The following is a 27,377-nucleotide window of genomic DNA, read 5'->3' on the forward strand; positions in this document are numbered from 1 at the left end:
CCTGTTTAAATTACCATAATGGATGCCTTCTTTAAACGGTGACTAATGGGCAAATCGCAGAAAGTTCTCTGCTACCTTAAATTTTTCTACAGCACCTTTTACCAACTAAGCCCAACATTCGAAAGCAATGAAGGTGAGATTCTGACCGGTTAGTCATAGGCCAAATTTCAAAGCATTGTCAGTGGCTGCAATTGAAAGTCTATTTATCGGCAACTTTTCCTGCCATGATATCTAAGGCACCACTGTATTTCCTGGTAATGTACTTAGACTAGGAAATCACTGCTTGCTCTGATGCAACTGTTTGGGACATGCTGACTTTTGAAATGGTCAGGACTTTTGTTTTCCAGATTTTCTATGTTTATTGATCTAGTCTTCGTCTGTCTCTCTGCACTCTCTATTGTATCTCTAATCTATTACCCATCACATTGGCATAAGCTCATATCATTAACATGGAGCTTAACTGGATGATCCCACACAAGAGCATATTGGTAACTGGTAATTCCCAGCTCCTCCACACACTCCCTGTCTGACATTAAGCAAGTAACTTAGCCTCCTGATGCCTCAGTTTCCCACCAGGGATGTTGTGAGGATAAATCCATTAAAGACTGTGATGTGCTTTGAGAGCTACTGATGAAAAGTCTCAATAAGAGACAGGTGTTATTATGCAGATTTCTATAAAGGAGAGGAGAGTTGGGATGGTGAAATCGATTTTTATTATGATTTAAAAATCATTACTAGCAAAATAGTAACATAGAAAAACAAAAGGAGTGAAGAAGCCGGAGGTGCAGGCTCCTTCCCAGCGCTGGAGCGAAGCCGCTTGGAAATCGTGATGTTATCCAGTCCTTGGGGGATGAAAGGCTTCCCTTCCCTGGCCGTCTCCACCTGGATCCACTCCAAGTAGTTGAAAATGAAGGTGTACATTCCGGGGTGCTGTTTTTCCCTGCAGCCTTCTCCCCAGCTGACTATGCCAAGAGCAAACCACTTCATGACGTCTCCATAGGTGCAAACCAAAGGTCCCCCGCGGTCTTCCTAGAGGTTAAAAAGAGAGCACAATGGGATGATGAACAACATCTTTTACAGCAGCTGGGTCCCAGAGTTAAGCCAGAGGTGGGCTTGACTGGGGAAAATCAGATTTTCTATAAGGTGGATAGAAAGCTGGCTAGATTGTCGGGCTCAACGGGTAGTGATCAATGGCTCCATGTCTAGTTGGCAGCCGGTTTCAAGTGGAGTGCCCCAGGGGTCGGTCCTGGGGCTGGTTTTGTTCAATATCTTCATTAATGATCTGGAGGATGGCGTGGACTGCACTCCCAGCAAGTTTGCAGATGACACTAAACCGGGAGGAATGGTAGATACACTGGAGGGTAGGGATAGGATACAGAGGGACATAGACAAATTAGAGGATTGGGACAAAAGAAACCTGATGAGGTTCAACAAAGACAAGTGCAGAGTCCTACACTTAGGACGGAAGAATCCCATGCACTGTTACAGACTAGGGACCGAATGGCTAGGAAGCAGTTCTGCAGAAAAGGACCTAGGGGTTACAGTGGACGAGAAACTGGATATGAATCAACAGTGTGCCCTTGTTGCCAAGAAGGCTAATGGCATTTTGGGCCGTATAAATAAGGGCATTGCCAGCAGATCGAGGGACGTGATCATTCCCCTTTATTCAACATTGGTGAGGCCTCATCTGGAGTACTGTGTCCAGTTTTGGGCCCCACACTACAAGAAGGATGTGGAAAAATTGGAAAGAGTCCAGCGGAGGGCAACAAAAATGATTAGGGGGCTGGAGCACATGATTTATGAGGAGAGGCTGAGGGAACTGGGATTATTTAGTCTGCAGAAGAGAAGAATGAGGGGGGATTTGATAGCTGCTTTCAACTACCTGAAAGGGGGCTCCAAAGAGGATGGATCTAGACTGTTCTCAGTGGTACCTGATGACAGAACAAGGAGTAATGGTCTCAAGTTGCAGTGGGGGAGGTTTAGGTTGGATATTAGAAAAAGCTTTTTCCCTAGGAGGGTGGTGAAGCACTGGAATTGTGTTACCTAAGGAGGTGGTGGAATCTCCTTCCTTAGAGGTTTCTAAGGTCAGGCTTGACAAAGCCCAGGCTGGGATGATTTAGTTGGGGATTGGTCCTGCTTTGAGCAGGGGGTTGGACTAGATGACCTCCTGAGGTCCCTTCCAATCCTGATAGTCTATGATTCTATGATTCTAAATACCGAGCCCTTCCAAGGATGAAAATTTCACAGAGCAGGCCCAGCTCTGTGAGATCCCCTGGAGCAATTCAGCAGGGAAGGTGCTTTCTCAGTGTAAGATCAGGATGCCGGTCAAGGATCATGGGCAGCAGGAATTCAAGCTACCCCCACACCACCCCATCAATGTGCTTTAACCTTAAAAGACAACCTCTACGAGAGAGAGAGAGAGAGAGAGAGAGAGAGAGAGAGGGTAGCTCAGTGTATGGGAGAGACCATTCAATGCTTGGCCCTTCCACAAAGACTACTAATGAGGCCAGAGGCGGATTAAGGTTTCACGGGGCTCTGGGCCAGAGCAAGTGGGGAGCCCCTCCCCACCACTTCTGCCTGTGGCCCCGCCCCCATTTCTCCCCTTCCACCTGTGGACCTGCCCAAGGCCCCACCCCATTCTTCCCCTTTCCCCTGAGGCCCGCCCCCCCCCGTTCCACCCACGGTTCCGCCCCATTCCACCCCCCCACTGGTGTAATGCAACCCTTTTGCTCCTTTCTGCCCCCCTCCTCACTGTGGTCCCAAGACTGAAGAAGCTCTGTCTCCCCTCTCCCCAGCCACAGTCCCAGGGCCGCAGTGGGGAGTGAGAGCTCCCCCAGCCCTGAGGCCGTGGCAGGGAGCAAGAGTTCCTCCAGTCCCGGGGCCACAGCGGGGGTCTGGGCCCTGTGGCTTCCCCCACACCGCCCCACCCCACCCACCCAGTGCTCCTTCCCCCGCCCTGCCTGCTCGGCACTTCTGCTGGGGAGCGGGTTGGGGTGTCCCTTTTTATGGGCCCCCCCAATTGTCCAGGGCCCCTGGGCACGGGCTCAGTCAGCCCATTGGCTAACCCACCATTGAAGGAGGGGGGCCAGCTAGTGGCCAGTCATGGCTGGTGGGGGTGGGGTTGAAATGCCATTTCAGCAGCTCATTAGCAAACTATGAACAATCAATCCCATCAACCCTTTCTGTAACCCAGCGAAGGGCACGGAGACCAAGCTCCCATTTACAAAGGAGACCAGCTGAAGCACACAAACCTCTACCCTGCATTGCACACAAACCTCTACCCTGCATTATTGACACACTGAAAAGGCAGGTGCCTGGGTTGGCTAGTGTGGCCCGAAAGAGAACGATTTGTTGAGTTTCCAGTACAAATGTAGCCAGGCACCCCTGTGTAAGAGAGAGCGAACCACCATGCTGTACTGATCAAAAAGCACCCGATAAGCTACAGCCTCTCTCTTGTAAATTTCATACGACTTCATTTCAGTCTAAGTGCTTTCAAGGCGATGCTGTAAATATTCCAGACGTAGCTCTCTCACCAGCCCCCACCATTTTACTGTCTTGTCTCCAATAACCGAGGTGGTGTGTAAGGAATGCAATCTGAACATGTTTCCACGGGCAGAGCCGGCCTTCCTGGGCAATGCTGTCTCTCGCTTTCATCCCCATTTGAAAAGTATCTCTGACGACGGCACACGCAGCCTCCTCCATATGCAGCTCCCCAGAACCGCTCCCTTGGATTCACTAATGAGCAAGGAAATGGGCTTGCTGCTCCCACCGAAATCTACAGCAGAGATCCTTTCAGCTTCAACGGATGCAGAGTTCAGGCCCACAGGGCGTTTATATGTTTTTTTCAGGGTGCCTTTTAACTGCAGGGAAAAATACTGCTAAATGTGGAGTAAATGTTGCATAAACTCATTGTAGTATTTATTCATATTCATATTGCAGTAGCACGTTGGAGCCTCAGTCACAGACCAAGGTCCCATCTGAGCTGGACACTACACAAACATAGAAGCCAAAGACGGGCCTTGTCCCCATTTTCACCATATAGTTCAATGGGTCGTATTGATGCTCTCCTTGCAATGACCTCTGACTCATGCGCTCTTACTAGCCTTAGGCACAATGTCCCATTTGACCACACCTCTTCGAAGGCCCACGCTCTTTGAAATCAATGGGTACTTTGCTAGCGACTTCAGCAGAGGCAGGATCAGGCCCCGCATGCCTTATGCTGTAGCAATGAGGCGGCATGTCGTGCATCCTACTGCAGTATGAAAAGCAAAGCTCGTCGAGTGGGTGTAATTTACGAGCTATATCGTCTCAGAGGGTGCCTGCTAACAATGGCTTACACTTATGAAGGGTTTTTTATAAGAGACCATCAGAACTGCTTGACCCAGCTTAGTGCGGTGGGTCCCCCTTTTATAGCTGGGAAAACAGAAGCAGAGACATGATCTGGTTTGTACAAACTAGTGCGTCAACGGCAGCATAGGGAATAAAACCCAGGAATCCAGTATTCAAAGTTCTAGGTCACACAGCCAAGGCTGCAGCTCGTAGAGTTTTCATTTTATCCTGTTGCTATTTCCCCCCACGCCCCCAATTAACGATGGTGCATGTTTGTTTCCTTTGCACTGCCTGGTGTGCAGCTGGCATTCAGTCAGTGCTTAGGTAAGGAGAGAGAGCAGGGTACAGCCTGATACATCAACAGCAGAGATAGGCTCCTGAAAAGCCGCACGTGGAGAAAGCTAGGCAACGCCCTGCAAACTCACTGGATGGACACAGATCCGTTTTGCCTTACCTCCTTCCTGAGAGCCAAATCCCGCCTCTAATCCCTTTCCCAGTGGAAAAGGCTCAAGGTACCAGATTTTGAAAGGCATCTAGGCACCTAAAGAGGCAGATAGGGACCTAGCAGGATTTTCAAAAGGCCTAAATGCCTAAAGGTTCTCCACCTAAGGTGCCCCGGTGCTTTTGAAAATCCCACTAGGCACCTATCTGCCTCTTTAGGTGCCTAAATCCCTTTAAACATCTGTCCAAAGGTGCACCCTTCCTATGGGAGTGATAAAGACCAAGTCCTGCTGAGCAGAACACTGTTCCCAAACCAAGCTCACTGCAACGTGACTCATTCCACAAGTATTTTTGGAGACATCTCTGCCCCTACCAAACTCAGCTCCGGGGGAACTTTCAGCTTCCGGCCTGCTGTGGAGGAGTACATTTGCTGCTGCTAATTAGTTAAAGCACCCAGTCCCAGGGCACTGAGTTAGCTAAAAATAGCCTCTTTGCTTCAGTTGTTCTGCATTCCAGCTTAGGGACGGGTAAAAACAACCACGTTAAATCAGATCTCAGGCTTAATTCATGTACTCCGTGTGAATTCTCTCATTCAAAAACGAGATGGGGATGGCATATTTGCTAGTCAATAATTTTAAGTTTTGGCAGAAATGGCCCTTAAAAATGGCACCTTATTTCTTGGAGGCATCCACCTATTATCTCCTTTGTCCAATGTCCATTGAGGTCAATGGGCTTCCATGAGGCCCCGAGTCACTTTCCCCCTTATTTTTATTCATGCCGGCAACATTGTAATTTATCCAAACAAACACATTCAGGCGTCTTTTTAGGTGGGAGAACAACCCACCTGCTGCTTGTTGGCTGATTTAGTTGGGAATTGTCCTGCTTTGAAAAGGGGGTTGGACTAGATCAGTGGTTCTCAAACTAGGGCCGCCGCTTGTTCAGGGAAAGCCCCTGGCGGGTCGGGCTGGTTTGTTTACCTGCCGCGTCTGCAGGTTTGGCCGATCGCGGCTCCCACCGGCCACGGTTCGCCGCTCCAGGCCAATGAGGGCTGCGGGAAGCAGCGTGGGCCGAGGGATGTGTTGGTCGCCCTTCCTGCAGCCCCCATTGGCCTGGAGCGACGAACCGCGGCCACTGGGAGCTGCGATCGGCCGAACCTGCGGACACGTCAGGTAAACAAACCAGCCCGGCCCGCCAGGGGCTTTCCCTGAACAGGTGGCGGCCCTAGTTTGAGAACCACTGGACTAGATGACCTCCTGAGGTCCCTTCCAACCCTGATTTTCTATGATTCTATGCTTCTATGGGTGAATACACTGCCTTTGCAAGTCATAGCTGGTTTCATTTCCGTGTTGGTCTACACATCGACAAGAACCAGCATTTGAAGCAATGACATTTGCCATTGGCAGGGAGGGAGGTAAAGGCCTTTGTGAACAGGTGACTGTCACAATTATTTTGTTTCTGAATGCATCATCTTTAGGGAAAGTTGTGGGGAGGGGAAATCGAACCCGCCACGCAAATGATATTTTGTAACATGTGGACAGGAAGGATTGATCTAGTGGTTAGGGCACTAGCCTGGGGCTCATGCATTCGGGGTTCCTGGCTCAGCCACAAACTCTCTTTGAAAGCCTGGACAAGTCGCTTCATCTACCATGTGCCTGAATTCCCCATCTGTACAATGGGGCTAATCGCACTGCTCTACTCACGGGGATGTTGTAAGGACAAAATCCACGAGGTGCTCAGAGGCAATGCTTAATTTGTACCAGGGCTTGCCCGGGCTGAGCCCCAGCATCTCTAGGCTTGGCAGTTCCTAGCCCCGGCACCTCTGGGTGTGCTGCATCAGTTATGAATGTAAAACAATTGCTTGAATCCCGGCACCTAATTGCTTGACCTCTTTCATTATAAATTAAGCCCTGCTCAGATGCTACAGTAATGAAGATCGTGTAAGCTCCTAGACTAGATTTCACAGAGAACACCTGGAGAAAGAGCTCATCTTTGAGTGCTTTAGGATCTAATAATGAAAAGGGCTATGTAAGCGCTTGAGAGTAGCTAGATTCCAAGGCCAGACAGATCATTTCGATCATCTAGTCTGACCTGCATGACATGCCTCTTATCTGACTTCCCCGAATTAATTCCTGTTTGTACGAGAGCAGATCTTTCAGAACAAACCTCCAGTCTTGATTTGAAAATTTCCAATGATGGAGAATCCACCCCATCCCTTAATAAGTTGTTTCACTAGTTAATTACCCTCACTGTTAAAAATCTGTGCCTTATTCCCAGTCTGAATTTGTCTAGCTTCAACTTCCAGACGTCGATTCTTGTTATATCTTTGTCTGCAAGACTGAAGAGCCTTCTATTATCAGATTTCTGTTCCCCATGTTGATAGTTGTAGACTGTGATCAAGTTGCCCCTTAACCTCCTCTTAGATAAATTAAATAGATTGTGCTCCTTGAATCTTCCACGATGAGACATGTTTTCCAATCCCTTTATCTTTCTTGTAGCTTTTCTCTGAACCTCTTCAGTTTTTCAAAAGGTATCATTATCATTGGTTCTGGCCCTGACCTGTCATTTGCAGATTTGTTACTTAATGAATATTCCCTCTTTCACAAGACTTTCTGTTCCATTTATGTGCCAGCTCAGTTTGACGCAAGGTGTTGTGGGTCTTTGCCACTTATGGGAGGGATTAGCACTCATGACCACAAAGACACAAAGCAAGAATGTTAGCGTTAGACCACCAAGCCACCGAACTGTGTGCTGGGGGTAAGAGGGCAGATTAGACTCCACAGACTGCTCAGACCTGGGCCTCCCTGCTGACATTGCCAACAGCTGGCCAGCTGTGATGATGCTGTTTGGTGAGCTTGCATTCATCACCAGGGTATCTGACTGCCTGGTCCTGGGGAACTGGACTGAGACCCACCACTTCACATAGACTAGCCACGAGATGGGAACAACATTTGTTATTATAATTTGTATTTCAGTAGTGAGTAGCGGCCCCAGTGTTTCAGGCACTGTAGAGTCAGTCCCTGCCCCCCAAGACCTTACACCATAAATCACCAATATAGGAATATTACCCCCAATTTACAGATGGCAAACTAAGGTACACAGACGTTTGCCCAGAGTCACACTTGGAGTCAAACAGTGCTGTCCTGGGTCCCAATCCAATGCCTTATCCATAAGATCATCGTTCCTTCAGTTATCATCTGAATAAGATTTGAACTGACGTCAAAGTAAACAGCTCTCTGTTCCATTTGCCAAAGCACTGGCCTATCCAGCTCCTCTCCTTTCCAGAAACCTTCCAAAAATATAACTGGGACATTTCCCAAATCTTAATTGAGGGATAAATCCGTCAACAGTTATTAGCCAGGATGGTCAGGGACACAACTCCATGCTCTGGGTGTCCCTAAGTTTCTGATTGCCAGAAGCTGGGACTGGACGACAGGGGATGGATCACTCGACAATTGCTTTGTTCTGGTCATTCCTTCTGAAGCACCAGGCACTGTCCACTGTCAGAAGACAGGATACTGGGCTAGATGGACCACTGGTCTGACCCAGTCTGGCCGTTCTTATGTTCTTATGCTCACTAAATAAGCAAGGAATTTAGCAAGCATTTTCCCTGTGAGTTAAAGCCCTTAAAGACGTTAATTGTTGTTAAGGCCTTTCATAGAATCATAGAAGATTACGGTTGGAAGAGTCCTCAGGAGGTCATCGAGTCCAACCTCCTGCTCAAAGCAGGACCAACCCCAACTAAATCATCCCAGCCAGGGCTTTGTCAAGCCGGGCCGTAAAAACCTCTAAGGATGGAGATTCCACCACCTCACTAGGTAACGCATTCCAGTGCTTCACCACCCTCCTAGGTGAAATAGTTTTTCCTAATATCCAACCTAGACCTCCCCCACTGCAACTTGAGACCATTGCTCCTTGTTCTGTCATCTGCCACCACTGAGAGCAGCCGAGCTTCATCCTCTTTGGAACCCCCCTTTAGGTAGTTGAAGGCTGCTATCAAATCCCACCTCACTCTTCTCTTCTGCAGACTAAACAAGCCCAGTTCCCTCAGCCTCTCCTCATAAGTCATGTGCCCCAGCCCCCTAATCATTTTCTTTGCTTCAGAATCTAACAAAGGGTGCTTAAGAAAACAGGGAACTAAACCCAATATGTAATTCAGGGGTCATGGAAGAAAAGTACCACATACGAACCACTCAGGAAATCTGTACAGCCTGTTCTGAAGTGTATGTGTACCTTGATCATCTGTGAATGCCAGTATTTATGGCTAAATAGAGCCAGTCAATTACAGATTCTATTAGCATTCATTCAAAGCCATTCTGTAGATGTCTGAAGAACCTTTAAGTAGCTGGTGTTCAATAGATTTGTTTAATTGAATTGATTTTTTTAAAGGTAAAAATAGTTGGGACATTCACTACTGAATCTTCCCTGGAATATTAGAGAGACACCATCCACAACCCACGGAATAGTTATGCTTCTGTCGCTGCATAACAGATGAGATTCTCTATAGTTTGCCCCGACAAAGCCTGTTACAGTCACATACACTTTCTAGCAGTCAGTAGTGTAAAGGTTTTGTATTAGCATTCGCGGAGGCCCCCTCCTTAAAACGTCCACATTCATGACAGTGATCACGAATAACAAATCGGCCTGTGATGTGTAAGTCGGGGAGGAGGGATAGCTCAGTGGTTTGAGCATTGGCATACTAAACCTAGGGTTGTGAGTTCAATCCTTGAGGGGGCCACTTGGGGGATCTGGGGCAAAATCAGTACTTGGTCCTGCTAGTGAAGGCAGGGGGCTGGATTCAAGGTCCTTTCCAGTTCTAGGAGATAGGATATATCCATTAATTATTATTATACTATTATGTTGTAACACAAGATGGAGAGCCAGGGTAGTACACGCTTGGGATTATCCATCCAGGAGGGTGCAGGAACATACAACATTGTGAGGAGGCAGACAGAGAAGTGTACCATTTCCTGTGCTACGCATATGTGGCTTTGTTATCTCAGCAGTTGGTATATCCAGACCTGAACATCCCCAATGTGTGGAGGTGTTTGGATCCAGGATTTTGGGTCCAGCCCATCTCTAAATGTGACAGATTAGAGGGCTTCCCTACCGTGCACCTGGACAGCACCCAGAACCCTTTCATGACAATGAGAATGAGTCCATGAGATACCATCCTTTCCCCTCCTCCCTGCTCTAAGTTTACTAGGCCCCATTCATACTGGGACTCAAAGAACAAAACAAGGTTTAAACACAAATTCCAGATTCATGAGTTCCTACCCCTTTTGGACAGGGGCCAATCCATGTTACTGCAGCGCTGCTGTCCACGTCCTAGTTTAGGTTGCTTCTACAGCGGAGCAGAGAAAGGCAATTCCATTTGGAAGAAGATTTCGATAGTTCAAAATTTTCCGCAAAACAGAATGGAGCCTTGGCTCTGGGGCACTCTGCCTGGTGGGCTTCTCTGGAGCCAGGGACCCTAGAAACCCAAGGTGGAGAGAAGCCAGGAGTCTAGGGGCTGGGGTTCCCAGAGATTCCAGGCTCTCATCTCCCCACTGGTTTACCAGCCAGGCAGGCCGGTTGGCAGGAAACCAGGCAGGAACTTCATCAAAACTGAACCATCTCAGCAAAACATTTCAGTTTGGACAAATTGGCAAATTCCAATGTAAAAGCATTTCATCGGATTTTTTGCCACCAGCTCTAGTTCCTCGCCTAGGGTTTTCCCACAGTTTCAAGCTACAACACATTTCTGCCTGGCCAAGCCACATTAGTAACCTGCCAACCTTGCGCTGAAGATGGGCAGTAGTCAGAACATTGGGCTCATGTTAATCTCCAGACTCCCGGCATTTCACACACGTGAGTCAGGGCCTGGGGAACGTTTTCTTGTACGCCGGCACTTTCTGTTCAGTTCCACATTACTAACTCATTTCTCACTAGACTCGAGCGTATTATAGATCAAAATAAAGACCTAGTCAACTTTTTGGCTACATGAGATTCATTATGCTGGTACGGATAGTCTAGCTGTGGCAATAGCATAAATCAAATGCGCAACTTATGGCAAGAATAGACAAGGGCATTATTTAATGATATGAATGCTACCCCACGGCAATTTTCTTTTTAAAAATTTGAAGGGAATTTCATGTAGGTGAAAGCGGACAGATGAACAGCTCTGGAGACTGCAGTCCTCCGTCTCTCCAAAGAATGATTCCTCAAAGCAAAGCTGACCCATGCGACGCTTTCAATGTGACTCAACCCTGAACTGGAAGCATTGCTTCTACGGATGGCAGAGTCATCCAGTCTCCATGGCTCTTTCCGTCTTGATACCTCAAACTGGGAGAGCCATCAAGAGGACGGAGGTGGCTGTCTAATTGTTGCCAGTTGTGCTGGTGTTTTTGTGGTGTCAAAGCCTTGTGCACTCAGAGCTGGACTGACCTCCCTATGAGGAGGGTTGCTGATATTCAGCCTGAACTCTCCTTTACTGAATTTCTTCCCATTTCTTCTGCTCTTACCCCCCTACCCCTCCGGACAAACCTAACCAATCCCCACCCCTTGGTGTTTACACCCTTCTGGGATTTAGACACACTTATGTCTTCTGCAGCATTGACCATAGGAGAGGGAGAGGCGTTCTCCATTTGTTACCACTGGTGCAGAAGCCAATTCTCCCCTCACGCCTCATACGCTGTCTTTCTGTATCACAATAAGAGACCGTCATGTCCTGTCTCTGGGAATTGGACTGAGGCCCGGTCTCCACTGCCAAGTTTAGACCCGCTCAGAGGGTGGAAACCAACAACAAGAAAAAACCACCACCCCTTGGCCGACATAGCTACATGACTAAAGCTCCCAGTGTAGATGCAGCTATGCTGACCCAAGAGTACTTTTGTCAGCATAGCTAACGTTGGTCAGGCAGGTTGTGTAGATAGGGCAGGAGGAAAACTCCTTCTGCCAGCATATGCTGCATCTACACTAGGGGCGCTGCTGGCATATAAATATACTGGAATACTAACAGGACCTGAGACCAGCACCACACTCCTTGTCACATCAGCCACCGACCAGCCAGCAGATAGTAACAACTCTTGGCCTGAACTTGCTTTTGGTTTGAACCAGCTGCTTTGACACAACCAGCTCCGTCTCACATTCCCAGTCCCCGGAGCCGTCCAAGCTACTCCTCCCCATGTAATATATAATTCTGGGAAGGGGTAGTCTGAGATCATCTCATTTTTTCCTCCTTTTGGTTGTTCATGCCCCTTCCAACACCCTGCAACAAGTCCACCTCTCTTTTTAGCTGAGGAGGGTGAAAACCGCTCCATGAGTTCTGCTCCTGGAGTGACAGATGGGGGATGGCTTAAAAGAATGCAAGGCGCAGTGTCCTCCGTGGAACGGAGCGGGTTGTTTCTGCAGCACTGCAAGCACCTGCTAACCCAAGGAGCCCCGTACCCTGGCTGTCCTGTTCAAAAGCCGTTTTTAACTAGGCACCAAGATATTCTGCCACTTCCTTGGCTGCACTCTTTGGAGTCTCATGCCCTGAACACATGCAGTGAAACATCAGCAACCCCAGGGAGCTGCGGAAGGGATCAATGTTCATTACCATAGCAAATCAGCTTCCATCGTGATTTCTTTCTGCTGACGTCAGCAGCGCGGGCCTGCGGGCGCTTGTTTACTTTACCTGGCAGGCATCCTTCCTTCCTTCCGCGGAGCCAGCGCACAGCATGTTCTCCGTTAGCTCCGGGAGCCACTCAGAGCATTGCTTCTTGCTGATCAGCTTCATCTCCATTTTCTTTAGCCTCTTGGTTAATTTCATCTTGTCCCCTAGCCGGAGAAAGAGAGGAGAAAGATTGTGTGTGTAGGGGTTGGGGTGGTTAAGGAACACTCTAAAACAATACAATTCAAATATCTGGAGTCATAACCTAAGAACATAAGAACGGCCGTACCGGGTCAGACCAAAGGTCCATCTAGCCCAGTATCCTGTCTACCGACAGTGGCCAATGCCAGGTGCCCCAGAGGGAGTGGACCAACAGGCAATGATCAAGTGATCTCTCTCCTGCCATCCATCTCCATCCTCTGACAAACAGAGGCTAGGGACACCATTCCTTACCCATCCTGGCTAATAGGCATTAATGGACTTAACCTCCATGAATTTATCCAGTTCTCGTTTAAACGCTGTTATAGTCCTAGCCTTCACAACCTCCTCAGGTAAGGAGTTCCACAAGTTGACTGTGCGCTGCGTGAAGAAGAACTTCCTTGTGTTTGTTTTAAACCTGCTGCCCATTAATTTCATTTGGTGACCCCTAATTCTTGTATTATGGGAATAAGTAAATAACTTTTCCTTATTCACTTTCTCCACATCACTCATGATTTTATATACCTCTATCATATCCCCCCTTAGTCTCCTCTTTTCCAAGCTGAAGAGTCCTAGCCTCTTTAATCTCTCCTCATATGGGACCCGTTCCAAACCCTTAATCATTTTAGTTGCCCTTTTCTGAACCTTTTCTAGTGCCAGTATATCTTTTTTCAGATGAGGAGACCACATCTGTACGCAGTATTCGAGATGAGGGCATACCATGGATTTATATAAGGGCAATAATATATTCTCAGTCTTATTCTCTATCCCCTTTTTAATGATCACTAACATCCTGTTTGCTTTTTTGACCGCCTCTGCGCACTGCGCGGACATCTTCAGAGAACTATCCATGATGACTCCAAGATCTTTTTCCTGACTTGTTGTAGCTAAATTAGCCCCCATCATATTGTATGTATAGTTGGGGTTATTTTTTCCAATGTGCATTACTTTACATTTATCCACATTAAATTTCATTTGCCATTTCGTTGCCCCATCACTTAGTGAGTCAGATCACAGCAAGGGCATATCGACCCTCCGGCTAGACTGTGGGTCTCCAACCACAGCCCCCCAGAGGGGATGCAGAGGCAATCACTGCAGCAGAAATCCTTGGTGGTGATAAGCACCCAGATGAGCAGCCTCGTCTATGCCCTTTAACAGGCTGCTGCTATGGGAGGGTTATCCAGCTAGCACTGCTCTGAAGAGGAAGCAAGGGCTGTAAGTACCAATTAGACAAATAAAAGCAATGCAGGGAGCAGAACAGGCACTCGGGGCAAATGAATACGAAGCAAATCTCCATCGACTTAGAACAGGGGTGGGCAAACTACGGCCTGGGGGCCACATCCGGCCCTCCAGACATTTTAATCTGGCCCCCGAGCTCCTGCCAGGAAGCGGCGTCCAGGGCTTGCCATGCTCTGGCGCTCCAGCCGGGGAGCGGGGTCAGGGTCTTGCCCCACTCTTCGCGGCTCCCAGAAGCAGCGCCATGTCCCCACTCCAGCTCCTACGCATAGGGGCAGCCAGACGGCTCAGCATGCTGCCCCTGCCCCAGGTGCTGCCCCTGCAGCTCCCATTGGCTGGGAGCCGCTGCTAATGGGAGCTGCAGGGGTGGTGCCTGTGGACAGGACAGTGCGCAGAGCCGCCTGGCCGCACCTCCGCATAGGAGCCGGAGGAGGGACATGCCGCAGTTTCTGGGAGCTGCTTGAGGTAAATACCTTCCGGAGCCTGCCCCCTGATCCTCTCCTATGCTCCAACCCCCTGCCCCAGCCCTGATCTCCCTCCCACCCACTGAACCCCTTGGTCCCATCCCAGAGCACCCTCGTGCACCCCCAACCCCTCATTCCCATCCCAGAGCCTGCACCCCCAGCCGGAGCCCTCCCGTCCTCCACCCCCCAATTTCGTGAGCATTCCTGGCCCGCCCTACAATTTCCATACCCAGATGTGGCCCTCAGGCCAAAAAGTTTGCCCACCCCCGACTTAGAAGAAGAGTGAGTTCGGCCCAGTAGGTTACTCAGCTGCAGAATTACTGAATTTAGAGCTCCTGACAAGCACAAGCCTCTTTGACCTCCAGCTGAGAGAGACCGTTGAGGTCCCTCCCCAAGAAACCGTAACTGTGGCGCATTAGCGTCCTGGAGAGTGAAGTCCCCTCTCTGTGTGTTTCATGTGTGGGAGTGCAATCCAGAGCAGTGAGGGGTTGTGTCACCACCTGCCCTGTAACCCTCACAATGCTTTACTGCTCTAACTCACTGCCTGGGATGCTCCCAGCCAGCCTACCAGCATGCGGGTTGCACCCTGAGGGTCTGACCCCAGCAGCCTGGCTACAGCCCCACTTTGACTTCCACCAGCCTTGGTCACAACCAGCAAGGTGACCCCAGCACACTCCCAGTCCTGAATTTACCCCAGACCTTGTGCTCTGCAATGTCCAGCCTGCTCCTGGACAGGTCTGGGAAATAATAGGTTCATTTGTTCATTTAAAGACACAAAACCACGCCTCAGCTTATTCACTTAACTGGGGGGAATACACCCTTTCCCTTAAACACCACACTGAGCTGTCAAGTATCAGGGGGTAGCCGTGTTAGTCTGTATCTACAAAAACAACAAGGAGTCTGGTGGCACCAGATGCATCTGAAGAAGTGAGGTTTTTACCCATGAAAGCTTATGCACAAATAAACCGGTTAGTCTTTAAGGTGCCACCAGACTCCTTGTTGTTTTCACACTGAGCTGGTTTGTAGTAAAATAAGACAAAGCTATTAACAATACGTTAAGTGATGCTAAATAAAAGGAAGCAAGTTAGCAAGGGTTACAAGCAAATCCAAGTGAAAACAAGCATCTAAAAGGCTTCGTCTTGGTCTACAAAGATACAGGTGGTTTCTTTCACCAATCTTCCTTCTTCCCAGCCAGGGCTGACTTTCCCTCAGTCAGGACCTTGCACAAGAATACACGACGCTGGCTTCCCTTGTCTTCCTAGGGGAAAGATCTTTGCCTAAGCAGGTTTCTCACTTATTTTCAGTTCCAGAGTCTTCAACCCTTTCCCCCTTGATGGAAGGACCCCATCTTTCTCAGCTTGCAAGAGCTCTCTGTTCCCTTGATGGATGCCAAAGGTGGCTTCTGTCCTCCCTTATATCTCCCAAAGTTCAATGCCTTGCTGCAGGAGGCAGAAAGCTCTCCTGTGTGCTCAGCTTGCTGTCACCACCAGGAAGCTGGCCTCATGCTATTCTTCCCATGCTGTGGGCTTCCCGTCCCCCTGCATGTAAATGGGGCGTCCATTGATTTGATTCTGCCATGCTTATTTTACACAGGAGACAGGTAAATAGCTGCCCCCCCCTCCTGTCGGGGTGGGAACTGCTCCTTCCTTCCTTTGGCCACACACTTTCAAACATAGTATCAGTGAGTATTCATAATTCCTCACATAGTGTTCCTATGGACATTTCACAGTGATATTAATCACCAGCGTGTCATTAGCTTGCTGAAAAGATCTCACTCTATGCACCCTGATAAGACAGTAATATTGTATACAATCAGTTGCTTATCACTTGAGGTTCAGCCCGCTCTGTCTTTGGGCATGGCTACACTTGCAGATGTAGAGCGCTGGGAGTTAAACCAGCCCTCGGAGAGCGCAGTAGGGAAAGCGCTGCAGTGTGTCCACGCTGCCAGATTCAAGTGCACTGGCGTGGCCCCATTAGCAGCTCTTGCAATGGCCACAGAGAGCAGTGTATTGTGGTAGCTATCCCAGCATGCAAGTGGCTGCAACGTGCTTTTGAAATGGGGGTGGTGGTGGAATGTAACAGCGAGTGTGTGGTGTATGCGGGGGGAGAGAGAGTGGGTTTTGGGGGGCTGAGAGCATGTCAGCATGCTGTCAGGTAAGTTCAGACAGCAGCAGACCCCCTTCCGCCCCCCCCCCCCTCGCTCTCTCTCACACACTCACAGCAAGCAGCATTCCACAGTAATGGTTTCTTTGTCCCGGAGCAGATAAGCACCTGGTTGTCAGAAACGGAGCTTTGAAAGGGCATATCCGCATTCCTGCAGCCGATTCCAAAACAACGACAAGAGTGGCCACTTGACTTAAAGGGATTATGGGACGTTTCCGGAGGCTGATCAGAGCGCAGTAATGCAACACCTCATTCACACTGACGCCCGGGCACTTCAGCCGAGGCGCACCAAGCGTTATGCTTCTCGTGGAGGTGGATTACCAGGAGCGCTCCAGCTGCAGAGTCCAGATGCTGTACGTACCTTGCCAGCATGGATGAGTCGTGAGTTAGGGCGCCTGGGGCTGCTTTAATGCGCTCTAACTGGCAAGTGTAGCCAAGCCCTAAGTATCTCAGAGAAAGAGTCTCTCTTCCCTGCTGGGGTGTAGCCATGGAGTCTCTTGCCCCACACTTCTTAGCTTGATGGGTCTGTTTACTCTCTTTCTATGTAAATTGAGGTAAATACACATTCCTTGGTGGGACAGACCCGTGTAACAACACCCCTGACACACCTTGTTTGCACCCACTTTAGTTCTAGTTCCAGCATCTATTCATAACTCTCAGGACCCACTGCATGCAGACATCCCACAAGAATAGTAATGATCAGTGAGCTATTCGTTTTCAAAGGATACCTCACAAGGCCTATTGTGCACAAAGATTGTTACAATAGTGCGTAGGGTGTGAACACAGGTGCATCGGGTGAAATTCACTCATTTGTAGAGGGGGCAGCACAAGCCTTAAGCCGTGCAGGTGTGACTTTCACCCTTTCATTATAAAACAGGGAGGAGAGCAGAGCAAGCTTCCCCAAGCCACCCTTTCAGTGTTTCCCAGCCCTGAGGGTCTCTGGGGAGATGGCATTTCACTCTCTGTTGTCCTTTCAGTCCAGGGATTCTTGGGTGAAACCACAAACCAATGGCACTTGTGCTTTGCCTTCTTAGTGCTGTAGCTAATTTAAAATTCTGCTTGTCTTTTTTTTCTTAGGAACACCAATTTTTCCTGTTTTTGCTGGAGAACGTTTTGGAGGACCATTGACTGGGAACAGGAGATTTCTCAGCACTCGGTGGAAAGAGTAGAAATGCTGAACTTTTCACAAAGATCCTTTCTTGTGCTTTGTCTTCTTCTTTAGTTATTTGTAGTGCCTTGGAGCCCCGGTCATGGGCCAGGACCGCACCGTGCTAGGTGCTGTACAAACACAGAACAAATGGACTGTCCCTCCCCCCGAGGAGCTTCCAAGCTAAGTATAAGAGACAACAGATTGTATTGCACTTGAGTTAAACAGGGATGAAGGAGAAACAAACAAAAATCCATCCTCTTCTACAAAGACATTTGAGGCCAAGCTTTTATAAGTACTCATTATTGTTATTGACGCTAAGGCGAATTGAGAGGAGCAGGAGTAAGCGCATGATCCCGTGGCAGGGTCTATTGAGGCTGTCTAGATGTTGGCAGGGAGGGAGTTGAACTTCTGCCTCTGATCTGAAGGAAAACCACATCTGTCTTTTTCTGAGACTAGGGATCTCCAGAGTAACAGGCCAGGGCCAGCTATGGTAATGATGTAACCCTAGAAAAGCCGGGTGATGGTTGGGTAGACTTGTGTGGCTGGCTGCGAACTGGCCATTGGGAAATTCTGGGGTGGTAAGCAGTAGACTCCATTTTGAGGCCTGGCTGAAACAAGCCATGGTTCAACTCTGGACTTTGGCTGAGGAAAGCGTCTTTTGGCCCTTAAAGGGCCAGCACCCTCTTTTCTTCTTTGTGATGTTCTGCACTTGACTGGTCGCTAAGCCCCAACTCAGCATCTAGAGTCTATTGTTAGACTCACCACGGGGCTAAGTGGCAGGTCACAGAATCACAAAATAGCAAAGTAAATTGAATGGTCACTATGTTCTCCGAACAAGAGACGATCAAGGTCTAGACATCAGCCCTGCTTGTCCTTTGGTGCCTTCGAGGCATCTCCAAGACCCTGAAGGCCTCATCACCGTTTTCTCTTACTAAGTGGCAAATAGACTTGAAAACCCTGTTAGCAAACTGTTAGAATCCATGTTAGTAAACTTCCTATTCAAAAAGAAACCAGAAAATGTTTGCATGAACCAAATTCCCAAGGAGCCGTGAAAAGGCCTGAAATATTCATGGCTACAAGAGAAGTAGATTCCTTTAACCCACGTTCGCCTTCAGAACCCATCAGGAGCAAAGGAAGAGAAAGGCCCTTTGAAGATGCCACAGTGGGAGGCATGTCAGCTGTAAGTGACTCACTCAGGGCAGGAGACACATGCCCCTCCTAATTAGCTCTTCCCAAGTACATGCTGGGAGATCTCATAAGTACCTGGTTAAAGTTAAAGCTGGGCCCAAAATTGGCCCTCAGGCTGTGAATCCTTCCTCCCCTCCCCGCACAACACGGGAACCCAGTGTTTCCAAGGGGCAGTGTGTAGCCCTGAATTTGACCCGGCAGATGTTTGTGCCTCTGTATGATGGAAGGGTCTGATTCAGCTCTCAGTGATGTTGGGGTAAATCAGAGGGAAGCACAATTGAGGGTACCCCTAGAGCTGCCGTAGTTTGCACTGGGGGTGATCCAGACCCCACAGTCCCTGAACAGAGAAGATCACCTCCCTTGAGTCCCAGTGCAGTGAGGAACCTGGGTCTCTTTAGATACTAACATGGCCCTTATCACATTAGTGCAAGTGCCTTACGTCTGCAGAAGCTATACAGTGCTTCTTCCAAGACAAACCTTGCCTCCCTGTGGGAGGGATGGGAGAAGTGGTTTGATGCCAGTCTTGTGTCCTTCTGATTCCGGGCTGCTCTTGGGGCCAGAATAGTTTCTGGCATAATTTCAGCTTCCAAGGGACTCTCCAAAGTTACATCAGCCTCCCCAGGCTGATCTATCGGTGGCAGTACCACTGGCAGCACCCAAAGTGCTGGGCACTAGGGGTTGTCCCCAGCAAGCTTCCTACACCGGTGTGTTCAAGGGAGAGCCTCCTAGGGCACTGTAACTTCACCTTCTTCATGGACCCCAGTGTGCGCTCAGAGTCCGTATGGGAGCTCAGCTAACTCGGCATTTTGCCAGCCAGGCTGTACAGAGGCTGACTAGCACCACACTAGGAGAAATGAGACTGAAAACACTGCCCCCTTCTGGCCATTTTGCGAGGCAGCTGATTAAAGACCTGCTGCTGAAGAAACCTGCTGACACAAGAACAAAACATCGAGGAAGCCCCTATGCCCCCAAAACAACAAGTGAATAACCCACAGGGAACTCACCCCCTCTATTTACTACTTTCTGGGAACCAACTCCCAGAAAACCCCCGTATGTGCCCAACATTTGTCTCCTCTCATGCTCGGCCTTTCTGCTTCTATGCTGCTGTTACCACAGAGGCAGCAAAGTAAAATAGGATAATATGGTTTATGGGGGCAAAAGGGATAGCAAGGAAAATACACCCCCTCTACTACATAAAGAGGGAGTTCAGAGAGAAGACTTGGTCGGGACAATAGGCTCCAGTAGAGTGTATGGGGTTGTTATAACACCCTGGGTTGGTACCATCCTACCCAAATGGTCTCCTTTCTTGAGTAAGCCTTTCAAATATTTACTCATGATCACTCTTCATCACTGTTTAACTAAGCAAGGAATATTGGGCCAAATTCAGTCCTGATGTAGCTTCTGTTACTTCAGTGAGATTTCACCAGAGGGTAAACTGGGCCATTACGCAGTTTTATCCTGTCCGCCTAAATCAGTCCCTCCAGTTGAAGACGAGCGAAGAGGCTGGAATCCATGGGAACAATCAGCCTGTGAACATATTTTCACCCAGGACGGTCCTAGCTCTCAACTCCCCTTCATTACGAACCACAGCTCACAATTTAGGACCAGATTTACCTGCATCCCAGCCAAATCTGTTGTGTGTCTAGTTCTTGGGACTGAAAATTGGGGCCTTCGTGGTCTCCAGTTGGAGCTGTCTATCTTCACAAGGAGGGAAGTGTCTCCTGTTGGAGGCGGGGAGGGGGCTGCCCTTTGCACTGGAGAGCAGGGCCTCAAACTGAGGGGAGCTGCTGTATGTGAAGGAACCTTGGTGTCGTAATTTGGAGAGGGGGCTGCGCTTTCTAAGGGGTTAGACTGGGTGCCTAGCAGCTTTCACCTTCATCTCCTCCCTCCCCCAACCCCCACTCCTCCTGACACACCTACCATGTTATCTCCAGCCGTAGTGAGAGCAGGCTGCCATCACAGCCTCCCTTCCAAACTCACAGGGCCTGTGGGTGCTCCCAAGGTCATGTATATTTGGTTTGGGCCTTGCCCAGCTGAGAGGAATGGCCGCTGCAGGCTAGCTGAAACCAGAGCTTCTTGCCTGGGCTACGTACACCCATCCCTCGTTTCGCTGTAGGGGGGTTATTTTAAAGTAAGTGAACGCAGACTTCATTGGCAAACACTCCCCTTCCCCCACACAGTACAGTACCTGCAGCCGTGGCTCCCCAACCAGCAACCCAGCAGTCCTTCCACGTCTGAAGGTCATGAATGAAAGGCAAGCAGATGGGCATTTTCTGTTCACTGAACTCTATCGGTGAGTCAAGCAGGATCAAGGCGATGTTGTTGTCCATGTTTGCGCTATCGAAGTGCTCATGCAGAATCAGCCTGTCCAGCTTTTTCTTCTCTACTTGGTGGCTTTCCAAGTCAACTGCCCCAAACGCCACGTACAGATCTGGTGGACTTAGTAACGAAATGGAGACAAAGCATGAACAAGGGGAGCAAAGTCATTCTGCAAAGATGGGGGGGGACACCCTCCTTCGGAGAGGGAGCTCAAAGCACTCTGCATATCGCAGGGTTGGGATAGCCAAAGAGGCCGTGGAAACCCATCCGCATTGCTAGAGCTAGCAGCATTGCGAAACCGTTTTCACAAAAGGCTGGATTCTGCCTCCCTCCCTCACAGGGAGTAGCACCTTATTCCAGGAGGAGCCAGACTGATTTCTTTGGGAGTACTTGTGGAGAAAGGGGGTAATTCACCCTTGTTCGAAAATGGGCCTAGTTTTGCTCAAAATGTTTCAGGCTCTGTCACTAGATGTGTATTATCTGGCACCCATCACCATGGTATCAGAGTGCCTCACAATCTGTAGTAGATTTATCCTCCCAACACTCTGGTGAGGACAGGACGTGCTGTCATCCCCACTACACAGATGGGTAACCAAGGCACAGAGCGACTAAGGGGCAGGTCTTGTGCTCATTGACTGTAGTACAGCAGGACCAGGTATTTAGTGACTTACTCAAGGTCCCAGAGGAAGTTGTGGCAGAAAAGGGAAGTAAACCTCAGTCTCCCAAGTCCCAGGTTAGACCTAACCATTGGACCATCCGTTTTCCTGACCTGCTGTATGAACTTAGGCCAAGAGTACCCCCTTTTTAGTGCCTCTGTTTCCCTCCTACCCTTTGTTTTGTCCATCTGGTTGGAGGTACTTCGGGGCGGGGACTATCTCTCACTATCTTTGTGCAGCACCTAGCACACTCCTAATTTGTGTGTAGTTATTTGCTCTTTTTCCACTGAAAAGGAACCATTTTTGAGTAAACACCATAGTTTTGGTTTTTGTTGGTGCAAGAGCAGAGCCATGTTTGATTTCTCACCAAAGGGCAAAGACACTTCCATTGGGAAGGCGTCCTAATTTTCGTGCAAAGTTTTTGCCCAGCACCGCACATCACGCGCCTCATGTGGAAGCCAGGCAGGCTGCAGGAAGACAGCAGCGCTAATAGTGAAAACAGGGGGTTGGGAGTAACGAGTTCTACAGGCAGCTCTGAAACTGATTTCCTTTATGACCTCGGGCTACCTGTAAACTGAGACTGATAGTTGGCTTGTAACGTGCTTTGAGATCCTTGGATGGAAGGGACTTTACAAGCGCAAAGGGCTATTGACGAGCACTGTTACCCTAACAGGGATCATGACGGGATTTGAGGTGGGTGGAGCTAAAGCGCGCTAGCTCGTCCTATTGGCAAGAGTGTGATGATGACAAAAGTAGGGATGTGCACGGGGCCACCACTCAGCCGCATCACTGGTATTTGAGGCCAGGGTACTTGGGCTTCTCCGAATCCCACCCTGGTGATCTTTTTCTCCTCTCTGTTTGGATAAGGTGAGAAGCACCAAGAGACCTGTTGCTTCCTCCTCCCAGGAGATAAGAGGCGGCTGGTTGAGGCAGATGCTTCATCCCCGGCTTCCAATGTGGGGCTGGGAAATGTCTCCTCACCAGACCAGATCAGGGGATGAGGGAGAGGATGGATTCTTCTCTCCGAACGTCCCTGACTCCTGAAACACCGTCTGCTGGCTGGTGCGCTCACTGCACTCTCCCTTGCTTTTGATGGAGGAAGGGGGTGTAAATTACACCGTCCTGTTATTATTACCTAGCTTGATACGTTGCAGGAAAGAGGTGAATCTGGCCTAATAATAGTTGCCCCCTGAGAGCAGCCAGAAGGTAAGGCTGCTACACCCAGGGTAGCAAAGGCTTCACGGTTGATTAAGATGAGGTCAGCGTGGTCAGAGATGTGGTCTGGTGGTGCAGTGAGGTTCTACAGCCCTACATCATGGAGCTGGAGGAGGGTGGGGGCCGGATGTGTGGAAAGTTTCTATGTGGCATAAACTTATTTCCTTGTCTCTCCCTAGCTAATGTGACTGACTCACTTTCTTTGAGGACTGCTTCCTGCCTGGTGTTGCCTCTACTCAACAGCTGCAATGAGAACCCCAACCCCAACCCCGCCCCAGCCTCCCAGTACTCACAGTTCATTTGTGAAACAATGTGCCGCAGATAAAATCCACCAGCTGCTTATAATCGACCCACTGCAAAAATGCTTCTCTTTGGTCTGGATGCTCACTTGCCAGGGGAACTCACCCGTGCCCCCTACGGTCTTTGACTCTTTCAGTGTGGATGGTTTGTAAGAGGGTCTGAGGCCACATTCTAAAAACAAAAGGCAGTGCACTGTGTGTCTGGATACAGTGCACTGTGTGTCTGGGTACAGTGCACTGTGTGTCTGGATACAGGTCACTTCAAATCAGTCTGCAAAACAGATACAACCACCCACAGGGCCCCATTCTATGTTCACACCAGTTCTACACTGTTGTCTCTCTTGGCCTCAGTGGAGTTTTTCCTGATTTACATCATGTAAGAGGGCAATGAAGCCCAGGGTTTATTTTCTGCAGTGACGCACCTAACTCAGAAGGGACAGAATCACTTTGGGTCTTTAGAGATGGGCACAAGAAACAACCTTTGGATCGGGATTTCAAGCACCCCAAAGTTACAAGCAGTAGGGGAGAGGGTTTGTATCCTGGGGTTTGGTTCATCCTTTATAAAGAGACAGGATATTTGCAAATTTTAAATCCAGGTTTACATTTTGAATTCCTGCAAAGTTAGGAGGTGTTTGGGTCTGAAATTCTTGGTGTCTTAGATGCCACGTGAGCAGAATGATGAGTACAACATGGGATTCACAGACGAACAGATTTTAAGGCCAAAGAAGGGACCACTATGATTATCCACTCTCATCTGCATAACACTGGACATATAATTTCACCAACGGAATCCTGCATCAAGCCTACACTTGTGGCTGAGATAAAGCATCTCTCTTAGAAGTACATCCAGAAGTGCAGCAATTTATATCCAGAAGTACAGCAAGTGTCTCCGATGGTTAATTACTCTAAATTAAAAATGTGCACCTTAGTTCCAATCGGATCTTGCCTAGCTTCAGCTTCCATCCATTGGCCCATGCTCCTTTGTTTGGGACCTATCAGATTTCCCCCCTCATGTAGGCACTTACAAACCCTGATTAAATCTCCCCAGTCTAATCTTTGATAAACAAACTAGATTGAGTTTATTCAGTGTATCACTGTAACGCAGGATTTCCAGAACTTGACTCATTCTAGTAGTTTTTTTCCCGACCCCTTTTCAATTTATCAACTTCATTTTTTAAAGTATAGACATCAGAAATTGACACAATATTCCAGAAGTGGCCTCACTAATGCTGTAGACAGTGGTAATCACACCTCCCTATTTCTGCTTGATATTCCCCTGCATTTACATCACAGAATTTGCATTTGCTCTCTTCCTCGCTGCTTCATACTAGGAGTTCATGTTCAACTGACTATATACCATGATCCCTAAATCCTCTTCTGAGTCACTAGCGTCCAAAATACATTCATTCCTCCATCCTGTGTGACCGAGAGCCTTGGTTCCTACACGTATTACCTAGCATTTAGCTATATTAAAATACATTGTTCCAGTTAGCCCAGTTGTCATGAAAATGAAGATGCATGTGAAATCTATGAGTTTAAGAAGCAAACAGCAAATATAATTAATAAGACTATAACTGCTTTGGGGCAGGGGCTGTCTTTTTGTTCTGTATTTGTACAGCACCTAGCAGACTGGGCTTCTGGGTTCATGGCCGGCACTCTGCGATGCTAACAAAATACAAATAATAATAGACATATGTAGCCAAGAATAAAAAGCTATCAGGTATATTTAGGATATAGAGGTGAAATATAAGTATGTAGCACAGGGCCTACAGACCTCAGGCTTGTAAAGTATTTAGCATAGCCAAATTAGGCCTTAGGATAAATTAGCTATATTATAAAGATAAACTAGCATAAATGAGTAATAAACTTGCTGAGCTTGTGTGGATGTTTGTGATATGCTGCTGTTTTGAAAATAACGGCTGAGTTTGGATAGCAATGGCTGCAAGAGATCAGCAGACAATACACGATGACCATTGGTAGCTGGGGTGAAATGTTAGAGACTTAAGGTAACGGCTTGTTACTACGGTGATCATAAGGAGCTGTAAATGTTAATGGGTTTAAGGTGAACGACCAAGTTTGCTTATGAAAAACGGGGCACCCAAAAGTAGTGGGATATGGAGGTTCAAATAAGCAAAGGGAATTAAAAACCTTCATGAATACATATGAACCCCAGTGGGTGACCAAATGTCCCAATTTTATAGGGATAGTCCCGATATTCCGGGCTTTTTTCTTTTATATATAGGCGCCTATTACCCCCTTCCCCCCATCCCAATTTTTCACACTTTCTATCTGGTCACCCTAGTGTCAGCTTAACCCGTTATAAAAGCTGTGTCCCAGCCTGCATGCCTTGGTGAGGATGATGATGGTGAGGATGATGATGAGGCTAACTTCCCCACCCCCCCAAAGTCAGTTGTCTTCAAACGCTATAAAGTCAGACTTTGGACCCAGTGGTCTTTACTGTGCTGTCTCATTGTGCCTATGAAAATTGCTCAGTTATTGCACCTATTAAGGCTGTGAACACAGATGTCCTACACTGTGCCCAAGCAGCTGAAATGCTGTTTCTGGCTGAGGCTGGAGAATGACGCTAACGAATTGACAGCCTACAAGGCAGTGCCTAATTCTCCACTCACTCACGCTGATGCAAAGCACAGGGACTTATAACACGAGGGCAGAACCAGGCTCCCACTGAGGACAATGCTCAGGGTTTATAATCCACCTACCTGCATGTGTGCTTCTCATTAAGGCAGTTAGAAGCCAGAGGGTAAGGAACAGCATTTTAATCCCATTCTAACTTGATGCTCTTTGTTCATGTTCGAAGAGGTGAGACTGCGACAGATACTGAGGGGCAACCTCCCCACACCATATTCTAGCCAAAGGCAACAATTCCCTCTGCCTAGAGGTGACCGCAATAGTCCTCATCATCTGCATGTGACCTCACACAATCTATTCACTTGAGGTGACATCACAATGGGATGCTATGCCTGTCTGGGGGGAATCAAAGGAGTTTTCAGCAGGACCAGGGACAGCTAGACCTAAGCTGTAGGGTTGGCAACCAGGTGGCAAATTTCCCAAAGTCTCATAGTCAGTTCAGCCCATGATAGGGATGGAACAGCTTGGAAATTCACTTCTGGATCCTGATCTCAGCTCCAGCTAGGTCTTGGTGTGTTTGACTCCTTTGCTCTGATTCAGGTCCATCTCTAGTAATGGGTGCTGTAGCTTTTCCTCATTCCTGTGCCATTTTGTCTCTCTGTGTAAGTTCCCAGCTCTGCCTTCCTTGCAACAGTTTTTTTCTTTGCCCATGAGAGGAGCTGATTCATTCTTTCAAACCTTGGAAGGACTTTCTCTCCCCTCTCTACACCTTCCATGTAGTCTCTGCGGGAAGTGGAAACGTGTTGCTAGGGTAAGTGCTCAATGAGAAATGGGGCCATGGAGATGTCCAAAGAGCTGACTGTCTTCCCCTTGGTCAACTTCAGGGTAAACACAATTTATGTGGCCAAAGCCATCCCTAATGTCACTCCATTGAGCTGAGTTCAGTGAAGTTCCACCAGTGAAGAATTTAGCCCAATTTCCATCTTGCACCTTCAACAACAGCTGGAAAGTTGCAGGGCCAAAATTCACCCTGGGGTTAACTCCACAGTGAATTCAGTGGAGCTCAATATTTTTGGGTCAGATCCTCAGCTTGTGTCACTTCAATGGAACTACGCTGCTTTACATCATCTGGAGAACCGGACTCCTTAGTTCTATCACAGCAACCCTCAAGGGCCCCAGCTCAGATCAGAGCTGAGCCCTGCCATGCTCAGATTTGGAGACATAGTCCCAGCCCCAAAGAGATTAAAGTCTAATTTGAAACAGGGCAAAAAGAGTGAAAACAAACAGGAGGAGGAAAGTGAGGAGGGAGGATGGGGTACCAGTGTTATGAGTGTCTGACGACATGGGCCAACAACGAGCAAGGCTCCAAATCATGTAAATGGTTTTTGTTTTTACTCTTGAGGATCAAAAATGAAATAAACGCCCCCAGTAAAGAAATTTGCATCCCAACATGCCATGGATCAGCGAATCAGAACCAGGTTCTCCTCTCGCACACAGGTG

At 48.4% G+C, this 27,377-nt stretch overlaps 1 protein-coding gene across 1 annotated transcript; it reads right to left on the reverse strand.

The window, feature by feature from the left end:
* Positions 1-694: 694 nt before the first annotated feature.
* Positions 695-26,063, reverse strand: PRSS55 (serine protease 55). The gene is made up of 5 exons (XM_054023555.1): positions 26,009-26,063; positions 23,283-23,460; positions 20,988-21,238; positions 12,425-12,567; positions 695-1,029 (listed from the first exon to the last, which is right to left on the reverse strand). The coding sequence occupies exons 1-5, from the start codon at positions 26,061-26,063 to the stop codon at positions 715-717; spliced, it is 942 nt and encodes a 313-aa protein (XP_053879530.1). The 3' UTR covers positions 695-714.
* Positions 26,064-27,377: the final 1,314 nt, after the last annotated feature.

Source organism: Malaclemys terrapin, chromosome 3 (genome assembly GCF_027887155.1).
Source record: "Malaclemys terrapin pileata isolate rMalTer1 chromosome 3, rMalTer1.hap1, whole genome shotgun sequence".
NCBI classification, from domain to species: Eukaryota; Metazoa; Chordata; order Testudines; family Emydidae; genus Malaclemys; species Malaclemys terrapin.

Bases quoted from the DNA above. Each gene is read 5' to 3' on its own strand.
- PRSS55 (XM_054023555.1), bottom strand. From the start codon at position 26,063: ATGCTGTTCCTTACCCTCTGGCTTCTAACTGCCTTAATGAGAAGCACA. The intron at 23,461-26,008 runs GTAGGTGGATTA...TTTTGTTTTTAG, and splicing joins AATGAGAAGCACACATGCAG to AATGTGGCCTCAGACCCTCT. The intron at 1,030-12,424 runs GTAAAGTAAACA...TTTAACCTCTAG, and splicing joins GAAGGAAGGATGCCTGCCAG to GAAGACCGCGGGGGACCTTT.